At 40.9% G+C, this 25,443-nt stretch overlaps 1 protein-coding gene across 1 annotated transcript; it reads left to right on the top strand.

Annotated features, from left to right (window-relative positions):
- Positions 1 to 18,893: 18,893 nt before the first annotated feature.
- COMTD1 (catechol-O-methyltransferase domain containing 1) lies at positions 18,894 to 25,443 on the top strand. Its single transcript, XM_085065609.1, has 7 exons — positions 18,894 to 19,061; positions 20,384 to 20,520; positions 21,506 to 21,611; positions 22,370 to 22,488; positions 22,728 to 22,782; positions 24,155 to 24,288; positions 25,040 to 25,443. The coding sequence occupies exons 1-7, from the start codon at positions 18,980 to 18,982 to the stop codon at positions 25,190 to 25,192; spliced, it is 786 nt and encodes a 261-aa protein (XP_084921735.1). The 5' UTR covers positions 18,894 to 18,979; the 3' UTR covers positions 25,193 to 25,443.

Genomic DNA, 25,443 nt, shown 5'->3' with positions numbered 1-25,443 from the left:
GAGATTGCAGTATTTCTGGCAAGGATTACGTGTGCTTTCTACAGCTCAGATATGCCTCACTGTTGCTTTTTTTACTTAAAGAACAAATCACATTCTTTGTACCAGATTATTCACCTTTTACCCAGAGTCCATAAGAAATAAAAAGGCCTGGCTCAAGTTAGGTGAGACACAAATCTGTGGAAAACTTTAAATCTCAGTCTCCATATCTGCTTAAGATTCTGATTCTGTATTACAGTTTATAAATCCTGTCACACACTGCAATAAGCATTTGTGTGTTAGTTTCCTGAAAGAAAAGGGTTATAACTGCATTTTGAACAAAGACCAAGGAAGCTTCAGGAGACCCCCTGGTTTCTTGCTAAGTCATTTCTGTACCCTGAACATCTTTACTCCATGCTGGGGTAACAGTTCCCTAATAACAATTGCCTTGCACAGCAAATTTTACCAAGTTTAATTTCTTCAAATATTCATGAGGACAACTGAAAAGGAGTACCACCATTCCAGTGCTTCGCAGGGAGAAAGAGGTACTGTAGTAACTTTTTCCACTTTCAGAATTCTTTATCCATTATTTGGTTTTATATTTGATATGTAATTTAATATGTAAAATTAGCTATCCGGGCTCTACAAAGATTAGACATTCTAAAATAAAAAGGTTAGTAATGACTTAGGTTCACATGGCACCATAAATGAGAGCTCTTTTATGGCTTATAAGAATGGCTGATACAGAATCTAAACCCAAAGAGAAGTCCTACCAATACAAATCTTTTCTTTTTGACAGGGCAGAGTATTTCATAATGTAAACCAAGGAACAAGAAAGGACTAGAAGTTCCTATCTTTGGCATAAACTCCCCATAATCTCTTTAATGATAGCTATTACTTTGTGTAGTTTAATACTGCAGTAGAATGCTTCAGGTCTTTATCAGTATCCACACCTCTCTACACCACCTGCAGGGTCCACGGAATGACAGTATCCCACTTTTAATTCATTTAAGCTTCTATACATTTCTTTTTGTTCATATTTGCTTCAGTTGGTCATTCTGCAATTTCTCAATGTGTCACAAGTAATGATTCAAAACAACTCAGATGCCCAGTTTTCAAGTGTAAAGCCAAATTACCTGTAGTCTCACTCCTGATACTGAGATCAGTAACATTTGTCTGACAGGTAACATAGCAATTTACGTATATGAGTGTTTAAAACACTACATACTGGAAACATTTTTCCACCCCTATCTTCAGGCTAGCTCTCCATCCAGTAAGGTAGACATTGTGTTTTGCACCTTGTGAATTCCTACTATGTACGTAGCTCAATAAATCAGCACTTAGAAATCAGCCACAGCCTCTATGTTGCATCCATCTTCCCACTCCCTACCCTGAAAATGCTTTGTCAGCAAAGGCTTGAGCTATTGGTTCTGCAGGTGCAGGTAGATCAATATTAAACACATGGCAGTTTAGTCTGCAGTGACTAATTCTAGCTCTGCTCCACCAATCATTCAGAGAGTGCAGGTACCCGGCTGAGATTACCAAAGCACCCAGCACTGACCAAAGTCACTGGTGTAACTTTTGTTGAGACACAGCATACAGGTCCTCCCATCAGCACTGATCATACTGGCCATAGACAAAAGTGTTCCTGAAAGCTGAGCAAATAGGACCACATGAAAAGAAATACTGGATGGTTCAGAATCAGCTCTTGTGTTATGACTAACAGCTCTTTCACCTGCTGAAAGCCACAAACCTCAGCTCTCTTGAGAACAGGCATATCTTGCCACATCCATATTATGTAAAACTGTCAGCTTAATTTTTAATCTTTCCCACAGAAGAAAACTGGGTACTCAGAACTCTCACTTCACTACCTTTTTCTGATATTCAGTGAAAACTGGAATCCAATTTTTCTACACATTTTAGGCTGAACCTTGCCTGACACTCAAGGAAGTAAAATCATGGAATTATATAAAAGAAAGGAAAAAATGCACACCAGAGACCAGGCTGAAGCAGCCACAACTTTGCATAACCTGTTCTCATCTCCAGAAACAAACCTGACTGATAATTCCATCAACGTTTTCTCTTACCAAAGAGCTAAAAAATGGCTTTGCTACTGAAGTACCACATGATTTCACCAGGGTATCATCATAAGCTGATGAAAAGCAAAGAGCTGGGATATGATCTTTTTTTTTTGCTATCTTTAGTCTGCTTGGAAGTGATGTGGAAAAATAGCATCAAGGAGGCAGCAGTGTTTCAGCCACAGGTATCACAGCTTAGTATATATTCCCAGAGTAAACACAGGAGAGCAGCAAATTGATCCAGGGGTGCAAACACAATCAGAGACCATAACTGATGCTTCAGATAGTGGGCACTGCCAGCATTAAAAAAAACCCACAAACAAACAAAAAAAGAGAAAAAAAAACCCAAAAAACATACACACCAGTGTCACCATACATTACCTGCCCACCCCAGTTGTGGGGACAGGCAATAAAAATAATTTGTACTACAAACTTAGCACCTCTGTCAAGGAAGACAATATGCTTATCATGGACTGTCATGACATACTACAGACAAACAAAGCCCTTCACAGCTTTCAATTGACAGGCAAATCAAGCACAAGAATAGTTTCCTTCCTTCTTGTATCACCACTTGAATGCTGTCTCCTCTAGAACAAAACACCAAAGAGATTTAATGGCAAAAATTTAACTCCACATTGTAGATAGTACAAATGAAACCACAAAGGTAGGTGAACTAAGGAAACAGCCTATAGCTGGAAAACAGCCAAGTACTGGAGATAATCCTGGTTGCACACAGTGATGGGAAGTAATACCACTCGTTAATGACTTAAGTCTTTACCTTAGAAGCTCGCCTGGAAGGAATTCCACCCGTTAAAAACCAAAAAAAAACCTCAACAACAACAAACCACCAAACAAGTCACCTACTAAATCATCACCTCATCTTCTGCAGCTTCCAAGGTTTCTGCATTCAAATGCTCACCAGAACATCCTCAAGATCTTGCCAATCACAACCTGAGTGCAGCTTTCAGAGGGGAGGTACAGGGAGGCTCCAGACTGCCAGGCTAGACTGTTCCATGCTGTCAGTAGGTACCATGAATACCCTATCAGACTGCTCTGTACCAGGGTGTCATGGAATAAACTCAAGCAGCAACCAAGGCCTACACAGCCTTCGTTCACTGTCCTGCCAGCAGGACTAGGGAGAGAATTAAAAGGGTAAAAGCCAGAAAACTTGTGAATTGAGATAAAGACAGTTTAATAGGGAAAGCAAAAGCAGCACACACACAAGCGAAGCAAGGAATCAGTTCACTGCTTCCCACGGGCAGGCAGGTACTCAGCCATTTCCAGCAGAGCAGGGCCCCTTCATGTGTAAGGGTTACTTGGGAAGACAAACACCATTATTCCAAATGTGTCCCAACTTCCTGATCCCACTCATAAGGAAGTGAGCAAGCAGCTGCATGGTCCTTGGTTGCTGGCTGGGTTTAAACCACAACACAAGGACACCTTTTTACAGGCCCCAATACGAAATATACAGCCTATTGCCTTTACATACAGCCTTCACATTCCAGCTGCTTTAGAAACAAGACAATAATCCACAAAGAATGCCTCTCTGCTCTTCCCTCTTGTTCTTTTGCATACCCTTGAGCTGCTTGCTTTTAGCCAAACACCAAAGATACCAGGCTTTCATCCTCCATTGCAGCTCTCTACTCCACAGGGAAACACATCAAAGCTGTCAGCCCTACACACACACATCACCATTTAATGAGAAATCGCCCTGTCCTCTCGCCCACCCACCCCATAACAGATAAGCAACTTCACCACATGTGTCAGTCTTCAGTACAAAATGGAAAAGCCTGCAGCCAAAGCAACAGCTGCCACAGTCAATATAGCCATTGGTAAAAACAGAAGTGAGGGAGAGAGAAGCCCACAGACTGTAGTCTCTGCTATTATTTGTATTACAGAGGACCTTGATCCACACCTTTTCAGATATAATACCTATACACGTTAAGACTCTGGATCAGGGTAAAGTCCCAACACAGGAGACAGGCACAAGAACTAGTATTTCTGTTTCTACAACCCATTTATTCAGTAACCACATGACTAAGGTCACAAAGGAAAACTGCGATTTTTGTCTCCTGTGACACTGATCAGCACGAGACTAGGGAATGAGGGGCTATTCACATGCAAGAACTCCAGCAGCTGAAAAGGAGCCTTTAAGAATGAAATTCAATGAGCAAGCCTCAAAACTGTTAAAATCAAACTCACATGCTAAGGCTCCTAAGCTGCTCCCAGGCCCTGAATTGGCTTCATTATCCATATGGAATGGTGCAATAGAGGTGAAGACCGAACACCAGACCCACAGCACACATTCAGACAATCCAGCTGCAATTTTCCTTCTCCTGAGTTCACTTCTACTAAATCTTCAGCAGAAAGCTCTACACAAGATCTCAAGCCTCAGGCTGTAGGCAGTATTTTGGTGGGATGGTTTGTGGTTTGGTCATTTTCCTCCTGTTGGAGCATAATTTCCACACACGGATGATGCAAGGTGGAGACAAAGAAAGAACTAAGGGAGGCTATAAGCCTTTTGGCTACACCATTAGCACCAAATATGTGCTCCTATATTCCAAGATCCTGTTGAAGTTACATAAATTCACAGTCCTCTCTGCCTTGCAGGATGCATTTGCCCTGCCCACCAAGCATATCTGTGTCTGTACTACTGTGGCAGGAAAGAGCTCCAGCCAGAGGAGGACTCCATGATGCCAAATGCAGCACACCTAAAGTAAAGAAACAGCTCCCAAAGCTGCCCCCAAAAGCAGTCCTAATTTAAAACAAGGTGAAATGAGGGGGATGAACCAAATACAGAGGACAAGGTAAAAGGATGGAAAAGCTATTATATGAACAGGACTTTTAACTGACTGTCTTTACTCCCCCTCCTGTTTTTTACAGAGCCTAGCTGCCCACAACCAACACATCATAAAGACCAAAACCATGAATTGGAGGTTGAGGCTTTTTTTTGGTCCAGAAAAGGGCAGAAATATAACAAAGAGCTATCTTAATGCAGGGAAATTCAGCTGTTGCCATGCTCTTTTAAGCAAGTAATTACAAGTGATTGGGTGATTCTCTGGAGGTGTGTTAGGGGAGGCAGGGATTTAAATGCTGCTCTGAATTTTACAACAGGGGAAGGTACTTATCTACCCTGACCTGGCCCTGCATTTTATGACTGGCTTATTCCACTCTCAAATGCCTTAAAAGGATGAAAAAGAATGAGAAAGTGTGGGAGTACCCTTCTTTTATCCCTGCCTGAAGCAAAGAGAACGTTTAATTTATAGCATGCCCACTATACACACCCTTCCACAGCTTGTATCACTCAGAATCCACAGCAGAAGGACATGACATTTCTCCAGATTGCAATATGTCCATTCATTTTCAGATACCAGTACTGCTGCTTAGGATAACTACTGCACACCAGGAAATTACTAGGGGGAAAAAAAAGAAAAATAAAGAAAAAACAAAACAGCCATGTGCCAAGAGAAAAGGGGATGCATGTGCCAAGCTCTTTTCCAAGAAGATTATGCTAGAAAACTAAGCAGTGATCTGAAAGGATAACTTCAGATGAATAGACTCATATGCAGCCCATGTACTTAGCCCGTATGCCAACTGCCAGTATAGCACAGCTCTGCTATTCATCCCATCTGACTGTAAAAGGGTGGGAGTTGGAGGCTCTGTGCTGCCAAAATGCCAGCCACTAGCCAAAAGGTACATTTGGTTGTTTGTCAGTGCAGCAGATGTGAAATGGGCATCCTTTCCCTTCTCTGACCTCCTCAAGGACAGCAAAAGCAGCTCCAGAAAAGAACCGAGATCAGCAAAACTAACTGATTTTCTGAAAGTTCTGCGTTTTGGCACTATTCCCACATAATGGGGTTTTTTTCCACTAGAAATTTGTTAAGAAAAAATAATCCCCTTAATATTTTTCTCTTGTATAAGAAAATCCTGGGAGCTGAGGACATTCAGATTAAATAAAGGAGAGAGTTATCGATAGGAGCAAGAAGGGCTTGTGCTGACAGGATTAAGAGGAATGCTGAGCAACATGGAGGAATGCTGAACATATAGGACTGAGACACCACAGAACCATGAGCCCATATGAAATCTCTCCCTTTTCTCTTAAAAGTACCCTACTTACCCACTGCCTTTTGAAGCACTAAAACATATAATGGGGTATCCCATATCTGGAGGCACATTTTTAAAAATTCAATTGTCTTCTAAGTACTGAGAAGTTGCTCCACCTGGCTGTGCAGCATGGAAGAAAGAAAACTACTGTGACCATAAATAGAGAAGAAGACAGCAAGAGGAAAGGAGTTTAACTTCATTACTCCAGTCAAATGAGTGCTGGGGAGAAATCAGGTGCAAACAGGCAAGGGAGAAATCTGTACATAACAATTCTGCCCTTAGAAGATACTCCTCTAAATAAAGATATGACAAAAAAGCAATCTTTCTGCTTAACACAACAACAAATATCTGCCCAATCCTGCCACACTATAAAACAGTCAAAAGAGGGACTTAACTGCAGCAGCTAGACAGATTCCATGCAAAACAGAGACAGCAGAAATGTGAACAGATGTATAGAGGAGAGGCTTCACAGAGTTACTATCCTGAAAGAGGAAAAGATGCTTGCTTCTTGGTATGCTTACCATCTTCTAGCAACTCCACCAGAAATTGACAAGCCAGAGATACTCAGTTTGAGCCTCAAAAAGGTGAAGATTTTTACATCTGCCTGCTGGGAAGAACTCCTGTATTATGTATAACTCTAAGCAAGCTGTTTGGATAAATCCATGGGTGACAGACTTTTTAAAAGTTACTCATTTAATTAGCCATTGTATTTTCAAATCAGGAACTGCATTTAAACCCACTGGGATGCTAAAGTTATTAAAAGTAGGGTTTATTTGCAGAGCCATTCTTAGCAGCATATTTAGTTATAAAATATAGGTAAATTGTATGTGCTATTAATAAGCTTATTAAAACAGTTAACCCAAGCACATTTCTTACTTAATACAGTAATCCATAACCTTCTCAGAGAATCTCTCCTTCCCTGTTCAAGAGAATTTACAGGGACCAAACTCCTATTTTTAAATTCAAGCTATAAGTGGGATATTCAAAGATGTTTATTTTAATGACCAGTGTTTAACAACATTCTCCACTCAATCACAACTGCTTTAAAAGGAAAAAAGTTCTTCTGTTATCCTGGTACTACCAGGAAATCATGGAATTTCACCTTAGGAGGTCTGAAATACAGTAATAGAGATCAGATGGAAATATCTATATACACAGAACACACTTCCATCTACAAAAACACCACTGACACCTCCAGCTGGAAATGCCAGGGGACACTAGGAACCAATTGTCTCAATAAAAAAATAGGTTTCTCAATTACTATACTGTTACTGTGTTCTCCCAATTACACATATCTTTGAGATTTCCCGAAGTATTCCTGAAGCAAATTAACAATATTTTTACTATATTCCATTTCCTTTTCCAGCCTCAAGAAGATGCAAGGTGATAATGTGTCGCAGTTACATGCACACATGCAAGTCAAGGATGAACTAGATGATGATGTGTTACACTGATCAAAGAGAAAGACCAGCCTTTCTCCCTTAACAGCTGAAGATTCATAGCCTTCCATCTCCTCTGCCACTAGTTTCTCTACCTGCCATCTCTACAAAAAAGTAGGACAACTCAAAAAAATATTCCAGTTCCTGAGATTCAGTTTCTTATAACAGTATTCCAGTAACTAATGTCTATCCTTTCTTCAAGCTTCCAAAATTCACAAATGCTTCAGTCATTCACTCCGTGCAATATGAGATATTTAAAACTCTGACACCTACACTTGATCAAATAGTACAGTCAGAGAGCAACAGGCATTTGCAAAACACAATTCATCTTCAAGGATTTTTGGCTATCTACCTTAATATGTGTTGTGCTTCCAGAAACACCTGTTTTCCTCTACCAATGATATACAAAAGTCTGGTCAGATGCAGGTGGTTAACGATATTAAGCTGAAGCCCTTAAATTGAGATTTACAGAGCACTTCTTCAGAGGAGAACAATAGGTGATGCAAAGACACAAAATTTGTAATGTCTTGAATGGTGCCAGAAGTACACCTGCAAACAATATTTAAAAACTCCATACTAATTTCCTAACTCAACTTATTTATCACAGTTGCACAGTTTTTCAGCTCACCTCAGAGCCAAAGTTAAGGGTATCCTTTTGCAGTCCTGCACACAAATTTTCTTGCATTTCCCATGGACAAGTCCAGTCTCCAGTCTCTCACAGTCTCACTAAACAGCTCTCACAGTCTCAAAAGGAAGGGAGGCGATGTGGAGATGAGAGAGGGCAAAGCAACCCCAATCACCAACAGTTCTCTTGCACACAATCATAACCAACGAGTGATTTTTACAAACATCTAGGAGGAACTGAACAATGGTAATGCTGTGCATTGACTTCACAGACAAAGTCCTTTGTAATGGCAAAAAGTAGTGAGAGGAAACAGGATTTTTCACTTCTGTCTTCTGACAATGACCTTTTGTATTGACCAGAGCCATTTAGGCTATGGAGCTCGTTTCCCTTTTTGTCTATTCTAATGTAACACAGTAGGTGGTGGGTGAAAAAAATCTCGGACCTGATGCAGAATGATCAGGAATGAATCGTTCACAAGATACTGTCTCAGGTTTTTGGTTGTACTGATGATACTTTACAATACTTCAGAGACTACTGTCCCTAAGGAATGGATTCCCTAATGAAGGATCACTTTCCTACCTCCTGGGCTCAAGGCACTAAAAATATGTTACACCAAGGAAAACAGAAGTGAAGGATAACTTGCTGTAGTACTACAGTACCAAACATTGGAAAAGAGCAGCTTAGCCAGAGTTTGATGTGCTTCAGTGGATAAAGCCAATATATGGCATCGGCCTGCAACATCAGCAAGCAGATTCTTTGCCACAGACTCAGGTGGATCCAACATGCGTTTAGTCAAATATTTTTTGTGTATTAATGCCTAACAAAAGCTCTTGGCATTGTTCACATGAAGCCAAAGCTCCTAAGGCTCCAGGGAACCCCCAGGTATGCCTGGATTCTCACACTGCATCAGACTCTGTGTGGTGAAATAAACAGTCCTTCAATTGCCTGCATGCCTTATAGCTTTGTAGCTTTCTCCTTCAACCCAATGAAGGAGAAATCACCTTCTAGTGAAAGATTCCCTGCCTCTAGTGGAAGGTTCCCTGTCCATGGCTAGGGGCTGGAACTAGATGATTTCTAAGGTCTCTTCCAGCTGAAAGCATTCTATGATTCTATGATGACCTTACATGCATGGTCTCAGAAAATATAACTTCTTTCAAAGCATCTAGATTGCACCTATTTATTCATTGTCTTCATCAGTCCATTAAAAACACACCAATTGTCACTTTTGTGTTTTAAGACAGGAAACAGGTCTGATCCAACATAATAAAGCCAGGCTTTCAAGCATGGTGAATATTTGGGTCTTCAAGCTTATTTTAGTACCCAAAGACACACTGCTTCTTCTAAGGATGTGCCATTATAGAAAACCATGGAACAGGTAGGGAACTGGGGAGGAGCAGTCAGCCTCATGTTTACTATGATTGTTATGGGACACACAACACTTAGTCCATTATGCCACTTGCCCTTTTTTAAGGCCAAGCTGATTGCACAATAAACAACAAGTCCACATTTCATGCCTTATTTTATGTATACAAAAACTCTGTGGGTGCATAAACATCAAAAAGCTAAACAGTCCATGAAAGAGACTGCAACAAGGCTGGAAGAGTTAATAAACCCCATTTGGTCACAGAAATTGTCTCTGCCTTGGAATGAGACAAACAACTTTGATTTTCCAAAAGGCATTTCATCAGGAAGGTGTATGGCACACAGTAATTACCTATGCTCTCCAAAGCGTCGAGACAGACGACCAGCTGCATACCTATCCTCCTCCTGGCCTAGCTCCCAAATACTCTGGCATTTCCCACTGTTGCCTACATGAATGTGACTGAAGACAAAGGCAAACTGCATTAAGGCTTCTGGCACTTGGGTAGCACTTCATGTTTTAAGGGCCTCAGCTTAGGATTCAGTTACAACAGTAACTGTTTACAACATGCTGCAAATACCCTGTTAGGAAACGTAACAGCTCCAAACTGCTCTGTTCTGTGAAATATGTCAGCAGAGCTTTGCCAGGGTATAGCCATGTTAAGTATTCTGCATGTCCTTGAAACCCAAATGTTCATGCCACCAAATCTCACTGACCTCTCACATACATTTCCTGGATAGGAAATTGAAGGTGGCTAGATTCATTTCTAATTTTCTATTTGGTTTGGGGGTTTTTGTTTGATTTATTTTTTGTTCCTTTAGGTTTTGGATTTTTTGGTTTTTTAAATTTCAATTTAAAATAGCATTCACTGTTCTGCGCCATTTGCCTCTGTCCTTCTAACCCAGGACAACTGAAAATCCAGAGGCAAATAAGGGCAGCTTTTCTTCAGTGATATGATATGACCAAAACTTCAATACACCATCTCCAAGTTACCTGTTACCTCCGAAGCCTCATTTGGAAAATCACTAGCCTCTTTTTAAAGAAAGAGCACTTACAATAATAAGAAGCTACTACCCTTCTTACAGCTTTAATTTAATTGCCTAATTACAACTGCCCCCCTTTTCACAAGAAACTATATTGTTTGAAGTATTCCTCTGCCTAGCAGAGTCTTTACTGACATCATGCAGGTACAGCGTAATTTATTTCAGATAAAGATGAAGAGAGAAACAAAGTAAAGCTCTCAGGAAAGAGCACAGCACTACTGTGTTTCCCCTCTGTGGCAAAACGTTGCAACTTCAAGAACAAAATGGCACCAGAAACCACTTTCAAAAAACCCACAAACATATAGGGGGGAGAGAAAGAAAGTACTTTTGTTTTTCTCCCCTAAGTTCTGCAGCTGTATTCAGAATAAGGGACTACCCACAAAAGGAATGCAAGGTGAAAAGGACTACAGGGAACATGAGGTGCAAAGGAAAGACCGTGAAGTAAATTTCTCCCAGATATTTCTTCAAAAAGCATGGCAAATTCAGGAACAGATTCCACAGCAATTGTGCAATGCAACCCAAAAGAGCTAACTGTTGTCCAGGGATATTTATGATGCTTTATACAGGGAGGCTATTATCCCTTGGAATGGACTACAGAAGAATCATTTTGCTACTTCACAGGTCTAAGGCTCTAAAAATCTGTGTTACACTTAGGAGAGTAAAAGTGAAGTATGCAGAAGTGATCAAAAGAGAACAGGCTGGTTTTATAGCCTGCAGGGGAAACAACTGATCATATATTCTTCCTATGACAAACAACTGAGAAAGTAATTGAGAGCCTAGCAGAAACCAATGTTGTTACCTCAGCATTATTGATTTTCGGCAGACATCTTAATCTAACACATGACAAAACTTTGGTCATTGCAGTAAGATATAGCTTTCAAGGAAAAATGATATTTATAAAGGTAGTTTATGGTTCAGTTAGAGATTCTTATGAAGTCAAGCCCAGGCTGTAAAGGGATGAAAAGAAAAGGACTTCTTAAAAACAAAATGGATAGAAAGTTTGATTAAAAGGTGAAAATATGATTTGAGTATACTAAAGCAAAAGGATCTTCAAAACACTAAGAGGCAGTAAAAGCATAACTTTAAAATACTGTACTAAGTAAGTCTTATTCTTATCAAAGGGATGAGTGGCACTTAAGATTCACAGTTCATTTGTTAGGCATTCTTTAAAAAAAATTCTTGCAAAGTTTAACAGAAATGTTCTCCCTGTTTGTAGTAAAAGAAACTGGGGTTATTTACAACATGTATATATATATTTTAAAAAGCCATAATAAGAACATAATAGTCCACTATTACTTTGTTAACATTCAAACTAATTCAAAGTAAAGAATTGTAAACTATTAATACTAAAGAGAAAAACCTCATAAAATTACCACAATCATCTTATAAATATACGTAGAGAGAAAAAAGTGAGTTCAGTTCATGGCAATTACAAAGACTGACCTTCAGTTGGGGGGAAAAAAAAAAAAAAAAAAAAAGCAGGAAACTAAAGGGAGCATTGCACACAATTAAAAACTCCTTCCTACCTTCCCTCTGTTTCCTCCTACAAGCAATCTGCCCTTTACAACCTCAGATGCCACTCTCCACACATCTCACTCTCCTGTTTCCTGGGATTATCTGAACCACTCTCCCCACTATGGCTTTTCAGCCTGCAGGGGGTAATGCACTACACATGGAGTTTCAGGTGATGACGCTAATTGGGCTCTCTCTTCAGCAGATGTTTTCTACCTGCTAAAGTCAGTACTGACCTCTTCCCAGCTGCATCATATTAGCAAACCACAACTGATTAACACAGATAGCCCCTTCTCTGTTCTTTCCAACTGAAAAATGGTCTACTAAGAATTCTTGATTTTAAGTTCCAAAGTTAACAGCCAAGCACAGTTTTCACATACTTGTGACAAATTCTTACTTGTGAAACGAAATCTGACCTAGAGCTCTCTAGAAACCAGACCTAGCAAGATGACCATTCATCATTCTTTAATATGCTTGGGGTAGACTATCTAATAACAACTCAGTCCTGCACCTCTCCTGCTATCATGCTGCAGCTGCTGCTTTTATGCACTCTGGGACAAATGCCCTTAAGGGAAGGGAAAAAGCACTCACTTCCAAAAGTACTCTATTTTTGGTATCCATTCACATGGCTGGTATGAAACAAATCAAGCCTGCTGGGCTTTGACACAGATTTTTTCAGATGTCAAAAAAAAAGAGGCAAAATATATAGGCATAGGAGAGCCTGCTTAATGAGGTGTCACAGATCTGGTTGCTTTGTTCACTGCTTCTTTAATTTTATTATGTGTATCAGAGGGATAAGAAGAAACATTTCTCATATTTTGTTTATACACTATACAGTTTAAGGCTTAAGCTGAGCAGCATCTTGAGACTTACAGCAGGCTTTGCAAGCAAAGCAGAATGCTCCACTCAAGTTGTGTCTATTTCAATCACATGGGGACCATTTGTAGGAGCAAATTAATACTAAGCTTTATTCCTCAGTAGTAATCACCCATTGTACCACTGTCCATGCAGTTGCTCCAAATGTGAAGTTGCACTGTGACCTTGAAGGAGATCATTCAGAAAAGTCTGACACCCAATTTGAGGAATTCAATGTGCCTCCGATCCATGTACTTCAGCTGCAAACTCTCTTTGTCAGGAGAACTGCTTCTATCATTGGATCTGTCAAGCTAAGCCACTGAATAAGCCATTTCACTGGGTCTCCCCCAGTCAAGCTCAATTTGAGTTTTACAGTCCTTGATACTTGTGGGATATTGTCATAGAAGCCATTAACGTACTTTGCACTGCGAATTATGCTGCTTGGCAGGGGCTATCTCTTCTCACGATACCTGCACGTCCAAAGCTGAACCTAGTCTTGTAATGAGATTGCAAAAAGCAGTCATATATATTCAAAATGTTGGCCTGTAAGCCAGTAAGGCCTGAAAATATTTACCAATATGTCAAAATGCTTCTAGCTGAAAACCGTTTCTAAACCATTCGCTGTTTGCAAGTTTGATGGCTTAAGGCTTATGGGCTCATGAATCACCAGCTTTCTTAGCAGCAGCATTTGAAATGTTGATATCTTAGCCTTGAAATAGATGTGAAGGTACCACAGCCTTTACAAGCTGTTATCGAAAGACATACTTTAAAAGCTCCCACAAAAGACTGAATGCAATAGAAGTAGCTGAGCAGGATGAAAGTAACTGAGCCAACTTAGTTAAAGTCATTGTTCATATCTGTGTTCCATTTCAGTGATTACCCTCCAGCTGGACAATGAATCATATTAAAGGGAGCTTTGCTACTTACAGTTTGTCTGATAAAAAATATAGATGACTTTAGAAGCAATGATGTGTATTTGGGAAACTATTTGTCTTATTCCAAATTACTGAAGTCAACTACAAAAAAATTTGGAGAGGAATTCCATTTATCACAAATTAAAAAAAAAAAAAAAAAGATGGTACCATTCTTAAAACTTCAAGATTTTCAGTTGAGAAGATGAATGAAGATTCATGGCAAAAAAATTGCTATAACAGATGTGTGTGGAATGAATCTCTAAGGTCAAAGAGGTTATGCAGGTAAATGGCATACCCTGCTTTACAGAAGTGCGAAAAGAAATGTTAAGCATAATACTAGAGAGATAATAGGGATGGAATAGACAAATGAAATAGCAAAACCAATTAGAAGAAATAAGAAAACTCTGTTGTGAATAAAAGAATCATTTCATATACAGTCTTCTGAATTACAGCATCAAGTGATTTATCTAGGTCTTGCAAGGGGATATACACCATGGAGTGTAAAATTATAAAATCTACATTTTTCATCTACAACACCCAAGACAGATGAATGAACACACAAACACAGTAAATAAGGTCTGTTTCAATTGTAAACAAAGATACTGTGAAAACCCATTAAAATAGAATAAATAAATACAATCGAATGCTTATGGATTTGCTTATTTGTGAATATGTTAACAGGTAATGAATTCATGGCTTGATGTCTTTTTTGAGTATCTGGCCCAATCTGTGCATGCATTCATCCACAATGTCAGCGCAGACAACTTGCAAATATGCCTCTTCCCTGTTATCTTCTTGCAGCCAGATTAAAATCCCAATCTGTATCAAACATTTCCCTGAGGATGGCTAGGATCAAGTCAGCCTCAGACCTACCAACTTTTTGCTCCATCAAGATAGATAAAAATTACTATTTTGCCTATCGCTCAACCCATAACTCTTCATTATCAACTCCCATTTCACTCCAAACCCTTACACTCAGCTATGGAAAAACAAGTAGAAATATTTTGACGTACTTCCAAGATTGTACATTCATCTTCACAAATAAAAAGTTTTGACTAAGGTCTCATTACCTTGCTTACTACAACTTCTTTCCCCAGCTCTCATCTCATTCAAGACCCACGCACCCAGAATTTCAAATTGAAGAATTTCAATTAGTTTCTGAAAATCAGCATTTTCAGCAACTAATCTGGCCATATGAATGCATGAATGCATTTTTCTTCAGTTCCTCCTTGTATTTGGGTTTTTGCTCATTCTGCACTCATATTTCAGGCAAACTTTGAAACAGGTCCAAACTTAATTTTCCTTCTTCCTGATCACTCCTGAAAACTTTGCTCTGATTTCTCCTAAGAAACTTGATGTTAGGCTACTTCCAAGCACACTGCTCAATACCATCCAGTTCCTTACACTTTCTGCCCATGACCATGGTTTTACATTCACATTGGAAGCTTTTGGGGACCGAAGATGGCTGTTTTCTCTTTCAGCTGTACATAAGCCTCAAACCTTTTTCTGTTTTACTCACTTAACTAAATACATGTAGCATTTACACTTGCTTTTCAACATTTTATGCAAACACTGACACGTTTTAGAGGACTGTGTGACTGCTATCCTCATTGTAAACATAGGAGAACCATGTGTGGATAACCAAGATTATAAGTAAGCAACATTTAAATTATGCTTGAAGCCACACCAGCAACGTTGTGGCCAGAATGCAGCAGACACAACATGCAACTCCACTGAGTGCTTTCCAGTGTCATAGGCCTTTCAATGTCATACCTTCAACCAATGTGTAGGGCTTATTTCCAGCGAGTTGCACTATTCAAACATGCCTATACACATTTCCTTTGGCGTATTTGTGACACACAGTGATTTTCCACCACAGAGCGGTATGATTTTAGAAAGAGTCATCTATACCCACTCTGGTCCACATCTATACCCTGGCTGTCCATGCTGGACAGTGGCTGAAACACCCACAGATTTTATTTAAGTGCAGCAGTAAGACAATCAAGATGTTCATATACTACTCATTACCACCACCTTGGAACAGGCCACAGAACATCACCAATCACCTGGAAGGCAAAGCCTGCCAGACCACATGGCTGAGTTCAGATAGTTGACACATGGAATAGTGAAGAGGGAAATAAATACAACAGGGGAAAAAAAAAGTAAATTATGAGGATAGTGAAATGAAACAGCTTATTATACTCAAGGCAAGTCATTTAGCATTTTACAGCAGTGCCTCAGTTACTGGGCACAACTGGTCCACATAAAAATAGTTGCAAGCGAAAGGCAGAAACCAAAAGTGAGATGACAGCCTTATCAGTCGGCTAATGCTTTGTCAGTTCCATTTCTATGGTAAGTCCACACAGCTAGATGACACCAAGGTAGATGGTGTGCAACATTCTCACATAGAAAAACACTCCTGGAAGGAAAGTTGCAGGAGAAGAACACACTATTGCATATATCAATTACCCAGTATCTGTAAAACCTTGAACAGATTATAAATATTAATAAAGTGAGGACTTGTACACTGAGGTCAGCCACTATCCTGTCTGTCCTACTCCATATGTTTTACAAATGTGATCATGTTCTGGCTCCAGCCTGGATATGCTGCCAAAACCCCCCTATCCTTTCAAGAATGCAGTTCCACAGAGAAGGCACTTTCTGGCACAGCAAATATGCCTACTGACTACAACACTGGGAGCAATCCTGATCTCCCATGAAATCTGTGCGACTGGACTGACCTTACAGATATAGGGAGCAGTGGGGTTTGTATCCAAGCCCACATTACACTCAACTTTTATCTCTAGGTAGCCTTCACCTTACTCAGCACAAGTAGTAGGCAGAAATCTACCAAAATGTTAAAATGCTCAGGTTGCCACAGCACACTAATAAATTTCTTAACTAGTAAATTTCTTAACTGAAGTCTCCTGTTCAGTATGCATCACAAAGTTATGTGAACTGAAAACTTAAATGACTCAAAGAAAAGGCGACGGCTCCATTCTATCCAGTTGGAAGATTTTAACTCTTTTGACTCCCAATGAAAGTGTTTTATCATATCTTAGATATCTGAATATCAACTCCCTTATCTAAAGGAAACAGCATGTTGTCCAGTACAGCAATATAGTAAAACACCTGACACTGCTACCAAAGGTAAGCTATTACTGATTCAGAGCTGGGGTGGGGGAGGGGGGGGAGGAATTTCAGAAAGACATTTAAGTATGTTAGCAATTCAGTTCATCATTTCTCTTGGAGATTTCAGAAGCTTGAAGTTCCCAGAGATGTCCAAATGGGGCATCTCGTTGAGTCGTGAGGTCAACACAACACTGGAAACTTGCGAACTTAGTGTGTTAAATGGAACACTGCTCCTAACTCCCTTGTACGGCAGTTGTAGAGAAGAATCACTAGATGGAGCTGCACCGTCACAAATCTGATTTATGGCCGCTGGAAGAGTTGTTGCCTCCTACAGTTCTGTTTGGCCTAAAACTGACACGTTCCAGCGCATCCTCTGAAAGACGGGGTGAAATGCTGTCATTTGCAAAAGCAATATGTACACAGAGAAAATTACGAAGATACTGAATGAATAAAAAGCCACCAAGAAACCACCAAGACTCACAGCTTTCAAAATCAAATATATCTTACAAGTGAACTGAAAGTTATTTAATCTGCCAAGACAGATCATGTGTCTTACTTTGTTCTGCAAATCAGAAATCACAGCAGACTCCCTAGTGAGTGGCATGATCAGCTGCTGCGAAAGAAATACAGGAGTTCTGGGCTCAAGTCTTTGTAAATAAGCTCTAACACACACTAAAAATGCAGTGACAGGCAAACCCATTTCCCATAAATACCCTGGTGATTACTTAATCCCACACTTAAGATGTACTTTAAAAAGAATCCTTTTCTTCTAACTGCAGTGACACTCATTTTGCTAGTATAGGAAAATAGTTGAAATGTTTTCATCAAAACCCACCAACACACAATTCATCTGGCTTTCTAGATATGGACTATGAGCCAAAAGGGAATTTTTACCTGCTTTCATGCTACATCTGTGGAGGCCAAATTGCAACCAAATCCATTCCTTTATATTCCTGGTCTGTGTGCAATGTCACTAATTTTATTTCCTACAGAGTGACAAAATGATAGATCTCCACATTTTGCTTGTGTTTTCCAAACTCCAGGTATTAGTAATACTTCACAAAACGTAAACCAGACCCCCAGCCCAACTCCAAAAGGCACCACAGGGTCCTTTCACAGAAGCACAAAATAGTTGGGTTTAGGTGGACATAAAAAAGATTACACAATCACTGTTGACTTATAAATCAACTCCCTCAGCAACAGATCCGGATGGGGAGGAGATCCCTAAACAAGGCTGTTAAGTAGCGGCAAGGGCACTGCTCTACCTCAACTGGAAGGTACTGGAGATGGGGGCTGAAAGAGCAATAGAGGAACCCGGGCCCCATTCCCCCACTCTTGGAGAATCTTCCTTGACCCCTTTCACCTGGAAACTCACAGGTCACAGGACTGAAATCCCAAAAATCTCACATGCTTTTTGACAAGTAATTATTCACACAGCTGCAAAGAAACATTTGTTCTACGAGTAGGAGGGAGCTCGCTTCCTGGGCTAGTTGGGAGTACCAAGCCTCTTACAAGCATATTTCTGTAAAAAGCTCCTCCATCAGAGCCCATTGCCAGTTCACACGGCACTTGGATGTTTTTTAAAACGAACAGTGCACTGAAGCTGTACCAGAACCAGCCTCTGAAGAAGTGGTGGTACAAATCCCAGGTGCTGTTTTTGTCAATTTACACACCACAACCGAGTATGTCACCGAGGGGAAGGCGCGCACCTCTCGCGGGTGAGCCACCCTCTCGCCATCGCAGCCGAGCCCAGCATCAGGCACGGCGGGGCGCGGGCACCGTGAGAGCCACCAAGACCAACCCAAGCGTCGCCGGGACACCACCCACGGACAGCGGGGCTCCGCCCTCCCAGGGCGGGCGGACCGCCCCGCCCCGCGCCGCGTGTGACCGGGCCGGGCAGCGCCGCTGCTTCCCACCGCGCCGCTCGCTCCCGACTCCGAAATGCCGCTTCTCAGCGTGCCCAAAGAAGTGGCCGTCGGGACGGCGATGCTGGGGGTTGCCTTTGCCACGGGTATGCTTGCAGGTAAGCGGCGCCCCCCGACACCTGCCACACACACGGGGACGTGAGGGCTGCGCCCTTCTCGGGTCCCCATCGGGGACTGGACGGGAACCGCAGCGCCCGGGCAGGTCCCTCCCAGGGCGGCAGGAGTCCCCGGCAGAAGTCCCCGCCGCGGGTGCAGCCCGGCGGCCGTCGGGGGAGCAGACCACTTGGGGCTGCGCTGCGGGCAGGGATTTGTCTCGCTGAGCTGCGGCAGTAAATACACTGATGCTCTTAGGGCCCAAGCCGCTCCCTGTAATCCAGCTACTGCAGTGCGGGACCGGGCCAAGGTCCCAGCGAAGGCGAGGACATGCTCCCCGCCCGGTCCCCGCCTGCATTTGTTTGGCCAGCCCGGGAAGGCCGGGGTGCGGTCCTTGCGCACAGCATTGTCTTCTGGTAGCAGTTTCGTTTTCATTCCGCGGGGGCAGCGGAAGGACGAGCCCACGATACAGCAGGGTAAGGAAACTGCTGTTGGGTTTCTAACCTGGGCACTTGGTTACTTACCCTTTGACTTAAAGCAAGTTGTTGAAATAATCTACATCTCGGCGTGATCATCTGTAAAACAGAACCACTAACAGAAAATAAACCCCTCAAAATAAAAGTGTTCTGCAGTAGCAAACAACTACCAGGATATGTGGAAATGAATTTGTTGTTATTTCTTTAAAATATTTGATCCATTTGGTAAAAGAAACATCAGGCATGAAAGCTGCAGTCAGTTCTGTATTTGGGTAGACATGTACTAATCCTTCAACTTTCAGCGCCTACTTTGTTTGCATACTGGTTTCATGCTAAACAATCCATTGAGCAATACCAGATTTCCCATGGCTAGAGGGCAGGACAGTGTCATGAGGAGAGCACAGGGTTTGAGAAGGTGCATCAGCTGATGGGCCTAAAACCCAGCAGTTTCTATTCATCTGCAAAACAGGGACCCCAGCCCAAGAAAATTGTATGCCTTGATCACATTTCGCTCTTTAAACTTGCCCTTTGAGTTTTGATGGGGTTACTTCTCCTGCAACATTATGGCAGTGTGTAATCATCACATTGGCCACTGAACAACACAGTACTGAAGCCTTTTCCCTTCAGCCTTTGGAAGCCTGGGCTGGACATCTTAGAAGCGAAAAAGGAGGAGGAGGAAAAAAATATGACAGTCTATCTGGTTGTGCAGCTCTGTTGCATTTTCCATTTTCAAAGCTATTTTAAAGCAAAGAATTTTTAACCTTTAGTGATACTTCAGTGCTTGCTTTATTCAAAATGGCAATAACTGAAAAGTAAAAAAGTTCTTATTACCTTTTTTTTTTTTTTGGTAGGTAAAAGATACCCTTCTTTAGTTTTTGGGACACCCAAATCATCCACGAGTGGGATGATTGGGAAAAGCAGTCCTCTCAGGCAATACATGCTGGATCACTCTTTGCGGGAACATCCAATTCTAAAGAAGCTGCGTCTGGTCAGTATTACCCACACCTCATCCTGAACTGCTGTGATCCTGGTCACATTCCTTCTTCCATCTTATTAGCATATGCACTAAAAGTGTTTTTCTAACCAGTAATACCGAGACTTCTCAATGTTCAGGGCTACCTACATGACTATTTAATAGTCTTGGCATACATTTTAGACGTCTTTCTATCCTTGGCTCCCAAGGCCTTGTGTTTGGGCTGCACTTGATTTGGACTTCAACAGATGACTTCTTTTCATTATGGCTGGCATATAAGGAACTTGTTGCTCAGAGAGCTGATGTCCTCCACCAAGCTCCAGTGTCAGAGATTAGACCAGACATCCTGACTCAGGTTTGAATCATTTCAGGTCAGACAGACTTCTCTACAAAAGAAATGAAATGCTAACTACTTGAACAGGTTGGTTGGAATGATCCCTAGACAAAGAAAGGAAATGGGAGGACATACTTTCCCCTCACATGGCACAGCCCTGCTTCTCCCACTGCCCACTCCTGAGTGTCAAGAGCCCTTCCACCCTGGAATGGGCACAGCATCTCCAGGTTTGTGCCGTGTAGCCAGAATTACATGGTCTGGCCTTTGGAAGATGTTCACCTAGCAGTTCATAAAAGCATTCTACATGTCTTGAAGGAAGTGCATCTGTTTATGTAAATTCACAGAAATAAAGGACTTTGACAGTCAAGGTTCCTCTATGATTCTTCATTAGTTACAAATACTGGTGAGTTTGCCACAGCTGTGGTAATTTTGGAGCATATTACTGCTTTGAATATCCACTGCTTGTGACACACATAACATCTTCCCTAGTTATAGTTAAATTCAAGCCAATTTCTGGTTCACATATGGACCACAAAGCCATCTAAAATGAGAAAACAGAGGTACCTGTTTTTCTTGGAGTTTCACTGGGGTTTTTTTCCTTTAGGATATTGGTTTGGTAGATTTGGGTTTTGTTTGATGTGATGTGTTATTTTTTCCCCTTTCTAGCTCACTGCTGATCATCCCTGTGGCAGAATGATGGTGTCCTGTGACTCGGCTCAGCTTATGGCAAATTTGGTCAAACTCATTAAAGCCAAGAAAGTTATTGAAATAGGTGAGAGTGTCGCTTTGTTGTAAAATAAAACTCCTGACTATTCTTCTCCAAATACAGCCATGTTTAACATAAGATATCCAAATACAGTAAGGCACTGCATAGCTGTCAGCAAACAGGTGGGCAAACTATAGCATGAAAAGGAGTATCTGATTTGCACTTGGTTGCCACTTTGTCTGTCTGTGCATTCAGCAGTTCTAGCATGAGCGTGGATGGCTCATCAATTCTGAGGCCATCTGAAAAATTGAGATCAATAGATCTCTTGAGTCTCCAACAGTTGTAGACAGGGTGTATTCTGTCTTTCCTGTATCAGTTTCTTGCTAGAAGAAAATATTTTGCTGCACAGGTCCTGTATCAAATCCACTTTGCTTGGTGCTCCTGTGTTAGCAGTATGTTCTAAATGACAGACTGATGCTGAGCAGCCAGGTATGGGTGCCCACCATCTTCATTCTTGGCCTGGCTATTACAGTGCCCTGGTATTTTGCTGCTCATCCAGTCTCTCTGGGTTACACATGCAAGACAAGACTCTGTCTTGTCTGTCCATGAGATTTTTGGAAAAAGCTAACATTGACGTTTGCTAAAAGATTGATTAAAAAAAAGGTAAAAATTCCTCCCAACCCATCATTACATTAAAATGGAGGGAAAAATCTTTACTGTCCATTAAAAAATAGCCATCCTTTGGGGATTTATTTTCTGAAGAGAGGCTTGTAGTTCTTTTTCCATGATAAAGTGACTGTAGATGTCTCTTTTGATTTTCCTAGGTGTTTTCACAGGTTATAATGCCTTGAATATGGCACTTGTCCTACCAGATAATGGCCGAGTTGTTGCCTGTGATGTAAATGAGGACTATGCCAAAATTGGAAGGCCACTGTGGAAGGAGGTAAGCAGCATCTCCAGTTACCTGTTGGGGAAGAGATTGTGGTATTTTAGACTTGCACATTCACACAGAAGTATTATCGTTAAAGGGGCCGAAACAGTTCCATTTGGGAAGAATAGTAAGTGTTTCAATCCTAGAAATAATAGGAAACCTATCTGAACACCAGTCACTCCCTGAATGCAGCCTACTAACAGGTTATTTCTTGACCATTTTTATAAACTGCCTGTTCTTTTTCCTCTTAGGCAGGAGTAGAGCATAAAATTGACCTGCGGATTAAGCCAGCAATTCAAACACTTGGTAAGTAACCTAAAATAACTGATTGTTTCCCCTTCCCTAGAAAGAGAAAAGGGATACAATAGTGATGAAATTTACAACCAGATATGGTTGCGAATGTTATCTCTTTTGCTAACAGGGAGACAGTTTGTCCTATATTAAAAAGTAAAAATCTTTAGGAGTTCACTTCTTCCTATCTACTAGCAGAGAGGAAGAAAATGCTTGTCTATGTCATAGGCTGTACTGGTCACTCACCTGTCCTGTCCAGCACTTTATTTAATCTATCAAGTACTATTGTCAGCTGCTTCTGAGAAAGCTGATTAAAACAGATTAATTAGACAAAGCCCGGTTTCTCTTATCCATTGTCCATTCTAAGGAAGTATTCTTTTGTTAAGAGAGGAAGAGTTTCCTGAAAGAACTGAGGTGCAGAAAAAATTCAGAAACTAATATAAAACTTAGGCTGAATTGTATTCAGAGAAGTTCAAAGGATGTGCCAAAAGCATGCAAGGCCATTAGTAAGGCAATGACTTTTCTCATTCAAGAAAAGAGAAGATATGGGGCAGAGGAAGTACTAATAAATATTCTGAAAATGCAAGAAATTTTCTAGGATTGTTGGATGCAGAAGGTTTCTAGCAAAGGTGTTTGATGGATCTACAGATCCATACATAATTATTAGTATTACTTTCAGATTCATCCATCCTTTCTAAAGGGGCAAATACAAGCAGTTTGTTGGTATGCACACTCCTTGAAGACTATGGAACTTTGTCTAGGCATTGCTTTAGACAAAAAGATCCTCTGCTCACAGAGGGTAAGGGCAGGTTAGAGGGTTGGCAGAGGAGACAGCAGTCAGCTCCTCTGCAACTGGCAATCTTGAGTTCTCAGTCAAGAAATCTAAGAGAACTTAAAATAGAATTCCACTTGCCTTGGCCTAGAGAGGGACTACTTACAGCAATTTCTTTCATGACCTGTGTCATGGCACTTTGATCTTCAAGGAGAGACTAGCATTTAGAACCTGTTCATAAATATGAGGAAAAATTCTAATCCACTCAAGAAAACAGTTCTCAGCTCAAAAAAAGTTTAAGGTGTAGAGTATGTCCAGTTTCAGTGCTTGACTTGTTTTTACTTTACCTTTCAGCAGTCCCAGCTGTATCCTTCAGGTTTGGAGCTACTGCACGAGCTCCTAAGCACGCAGAACTCAGCAACAGAGTGTTTTATGGCATATATCATGTCTATATTGGTTTCTGTGGGATAAGCTTTTCTAGTAATTACCTGTGGAGAAATAGGCTGCCTGGTCAAGGCAGCAGAAAACATTTAATGAGAACTTTGACACAAATAGATTGCTTCCTCCTACACAGCACTAACCAGGGTGTAACGACTCACTTTGTTGCTCATCTAGATGAGCTGCTGGCCAACGGAGAAGCGGAAACCTTTGACTTTGCTTTCATTGATGCGGATAAAGAAAGCTACAATGAGTACTATGAAAAATGCTTGCGCCTCGTAAAGAAAGGGGGAATAATAGCTATTGATAATGTAAGTACTGCAGTTCTGATGGTAATGCACACGTAGTTACTGCTTCTGCCTATGGGAAAAGAAAAAAAGTCATAGTGGAATTCTAGTAATGTGATTTCTAACCTTCAGTTGGGTTGCCAGTTGTGACATGTTTGTTCCATGTAACACAAACAAAAAGAAAATTCAACATAAACTCCTTAAGTAAGCTACGTAAAATAGCAATATAAGCAAGGAATAAAACCCTCTAGAAGTAAGAAGTGATGTGTTAAATTTATGTTAGTGCACAAACAGTCCATGATAACAGAAACATACAATTTTTTTTTGTAATTCATTACAGAGAATGCTCTGTATTCTGTTTGTCTCACAGTGCATTTGTCCTATGTACTTTTGCAAGATCAAAAGTAGCACTTGTAATCAGTAACTATTAATAAGTTATCAATTAATTACTTTTACAAGAAACAAATTATGTTAAACTTCAGGCATCTTCAGGGTTATAGTGGCAGCTGAATAGGGCCTCTTTAAAAACCTATGTTTAAACATATCTTTATTTTATTTTGGCTTCAAATCTACTGTAGAAGTACAATTAGCAAGGTGTGTGGACTCTGAGTCCCATTTACTTATGAGGGTTCTATGTCAGAGACCATTAGACGTCTGAAATACAGCAAACAATACCAATTTCTAAAAAATATGCAGGACCTTTTCCAAAGCTTCCTTTGTGGTCCAAGGACCATATTGGAACAAATGAGGTGCATCACATTTCTTTTTTCAATAGGTGTTTTGGAATGGAAGGGTGCTAAAACCAAGGAAGGATGACTTGGCAGCCCAGAGTATCCACCACCTCAATGAGAAGCTTCTCAGAGATGCACGCGTCAATATCAGCATGCTCCCAATGGGGGATGGAGTCACATTAGCATTCAAGCTGTAACTCGAGGAAGCCCAGCAGATGGGAAATAACAAGCAGCATCAAATCATCAGGAAAAATGCAGGTGGAACAGTATCAAAAATGGTGATTTAACCCATATCCCCACTGGATAGCATAGCCTGGGAAAGTAGACCTTAGGAGCAGCGGGATCCTAAGGGCAACTAAGTAGAGAAGAGAGATTTATTATGAGATCTACTACGGTTTCTTATTTTAATTTTAATAAAGGAAATAAATATGTGAAATTGTCCTTGTAA

The sequence above is a fragment of the Lichenostomus cassidix genome, chromosome 6, assembly GCF_008360975.1.
Source record: "Lichenostomus cassidix isolate B80296 chromosome 6, HeHo_3.0, whole genome shotgun sequence".
NCBI classification, from domain to species: domain Eukaryota; kingdom Metazoa; phylum Chordata; class Aves; order Passeriformes; family Meliphagidae; genus Lichenostomus; species Lichenostomus cassidix.
This window is presented reverse-complemented; position numbering and strand designations above follow the sequence as displayed.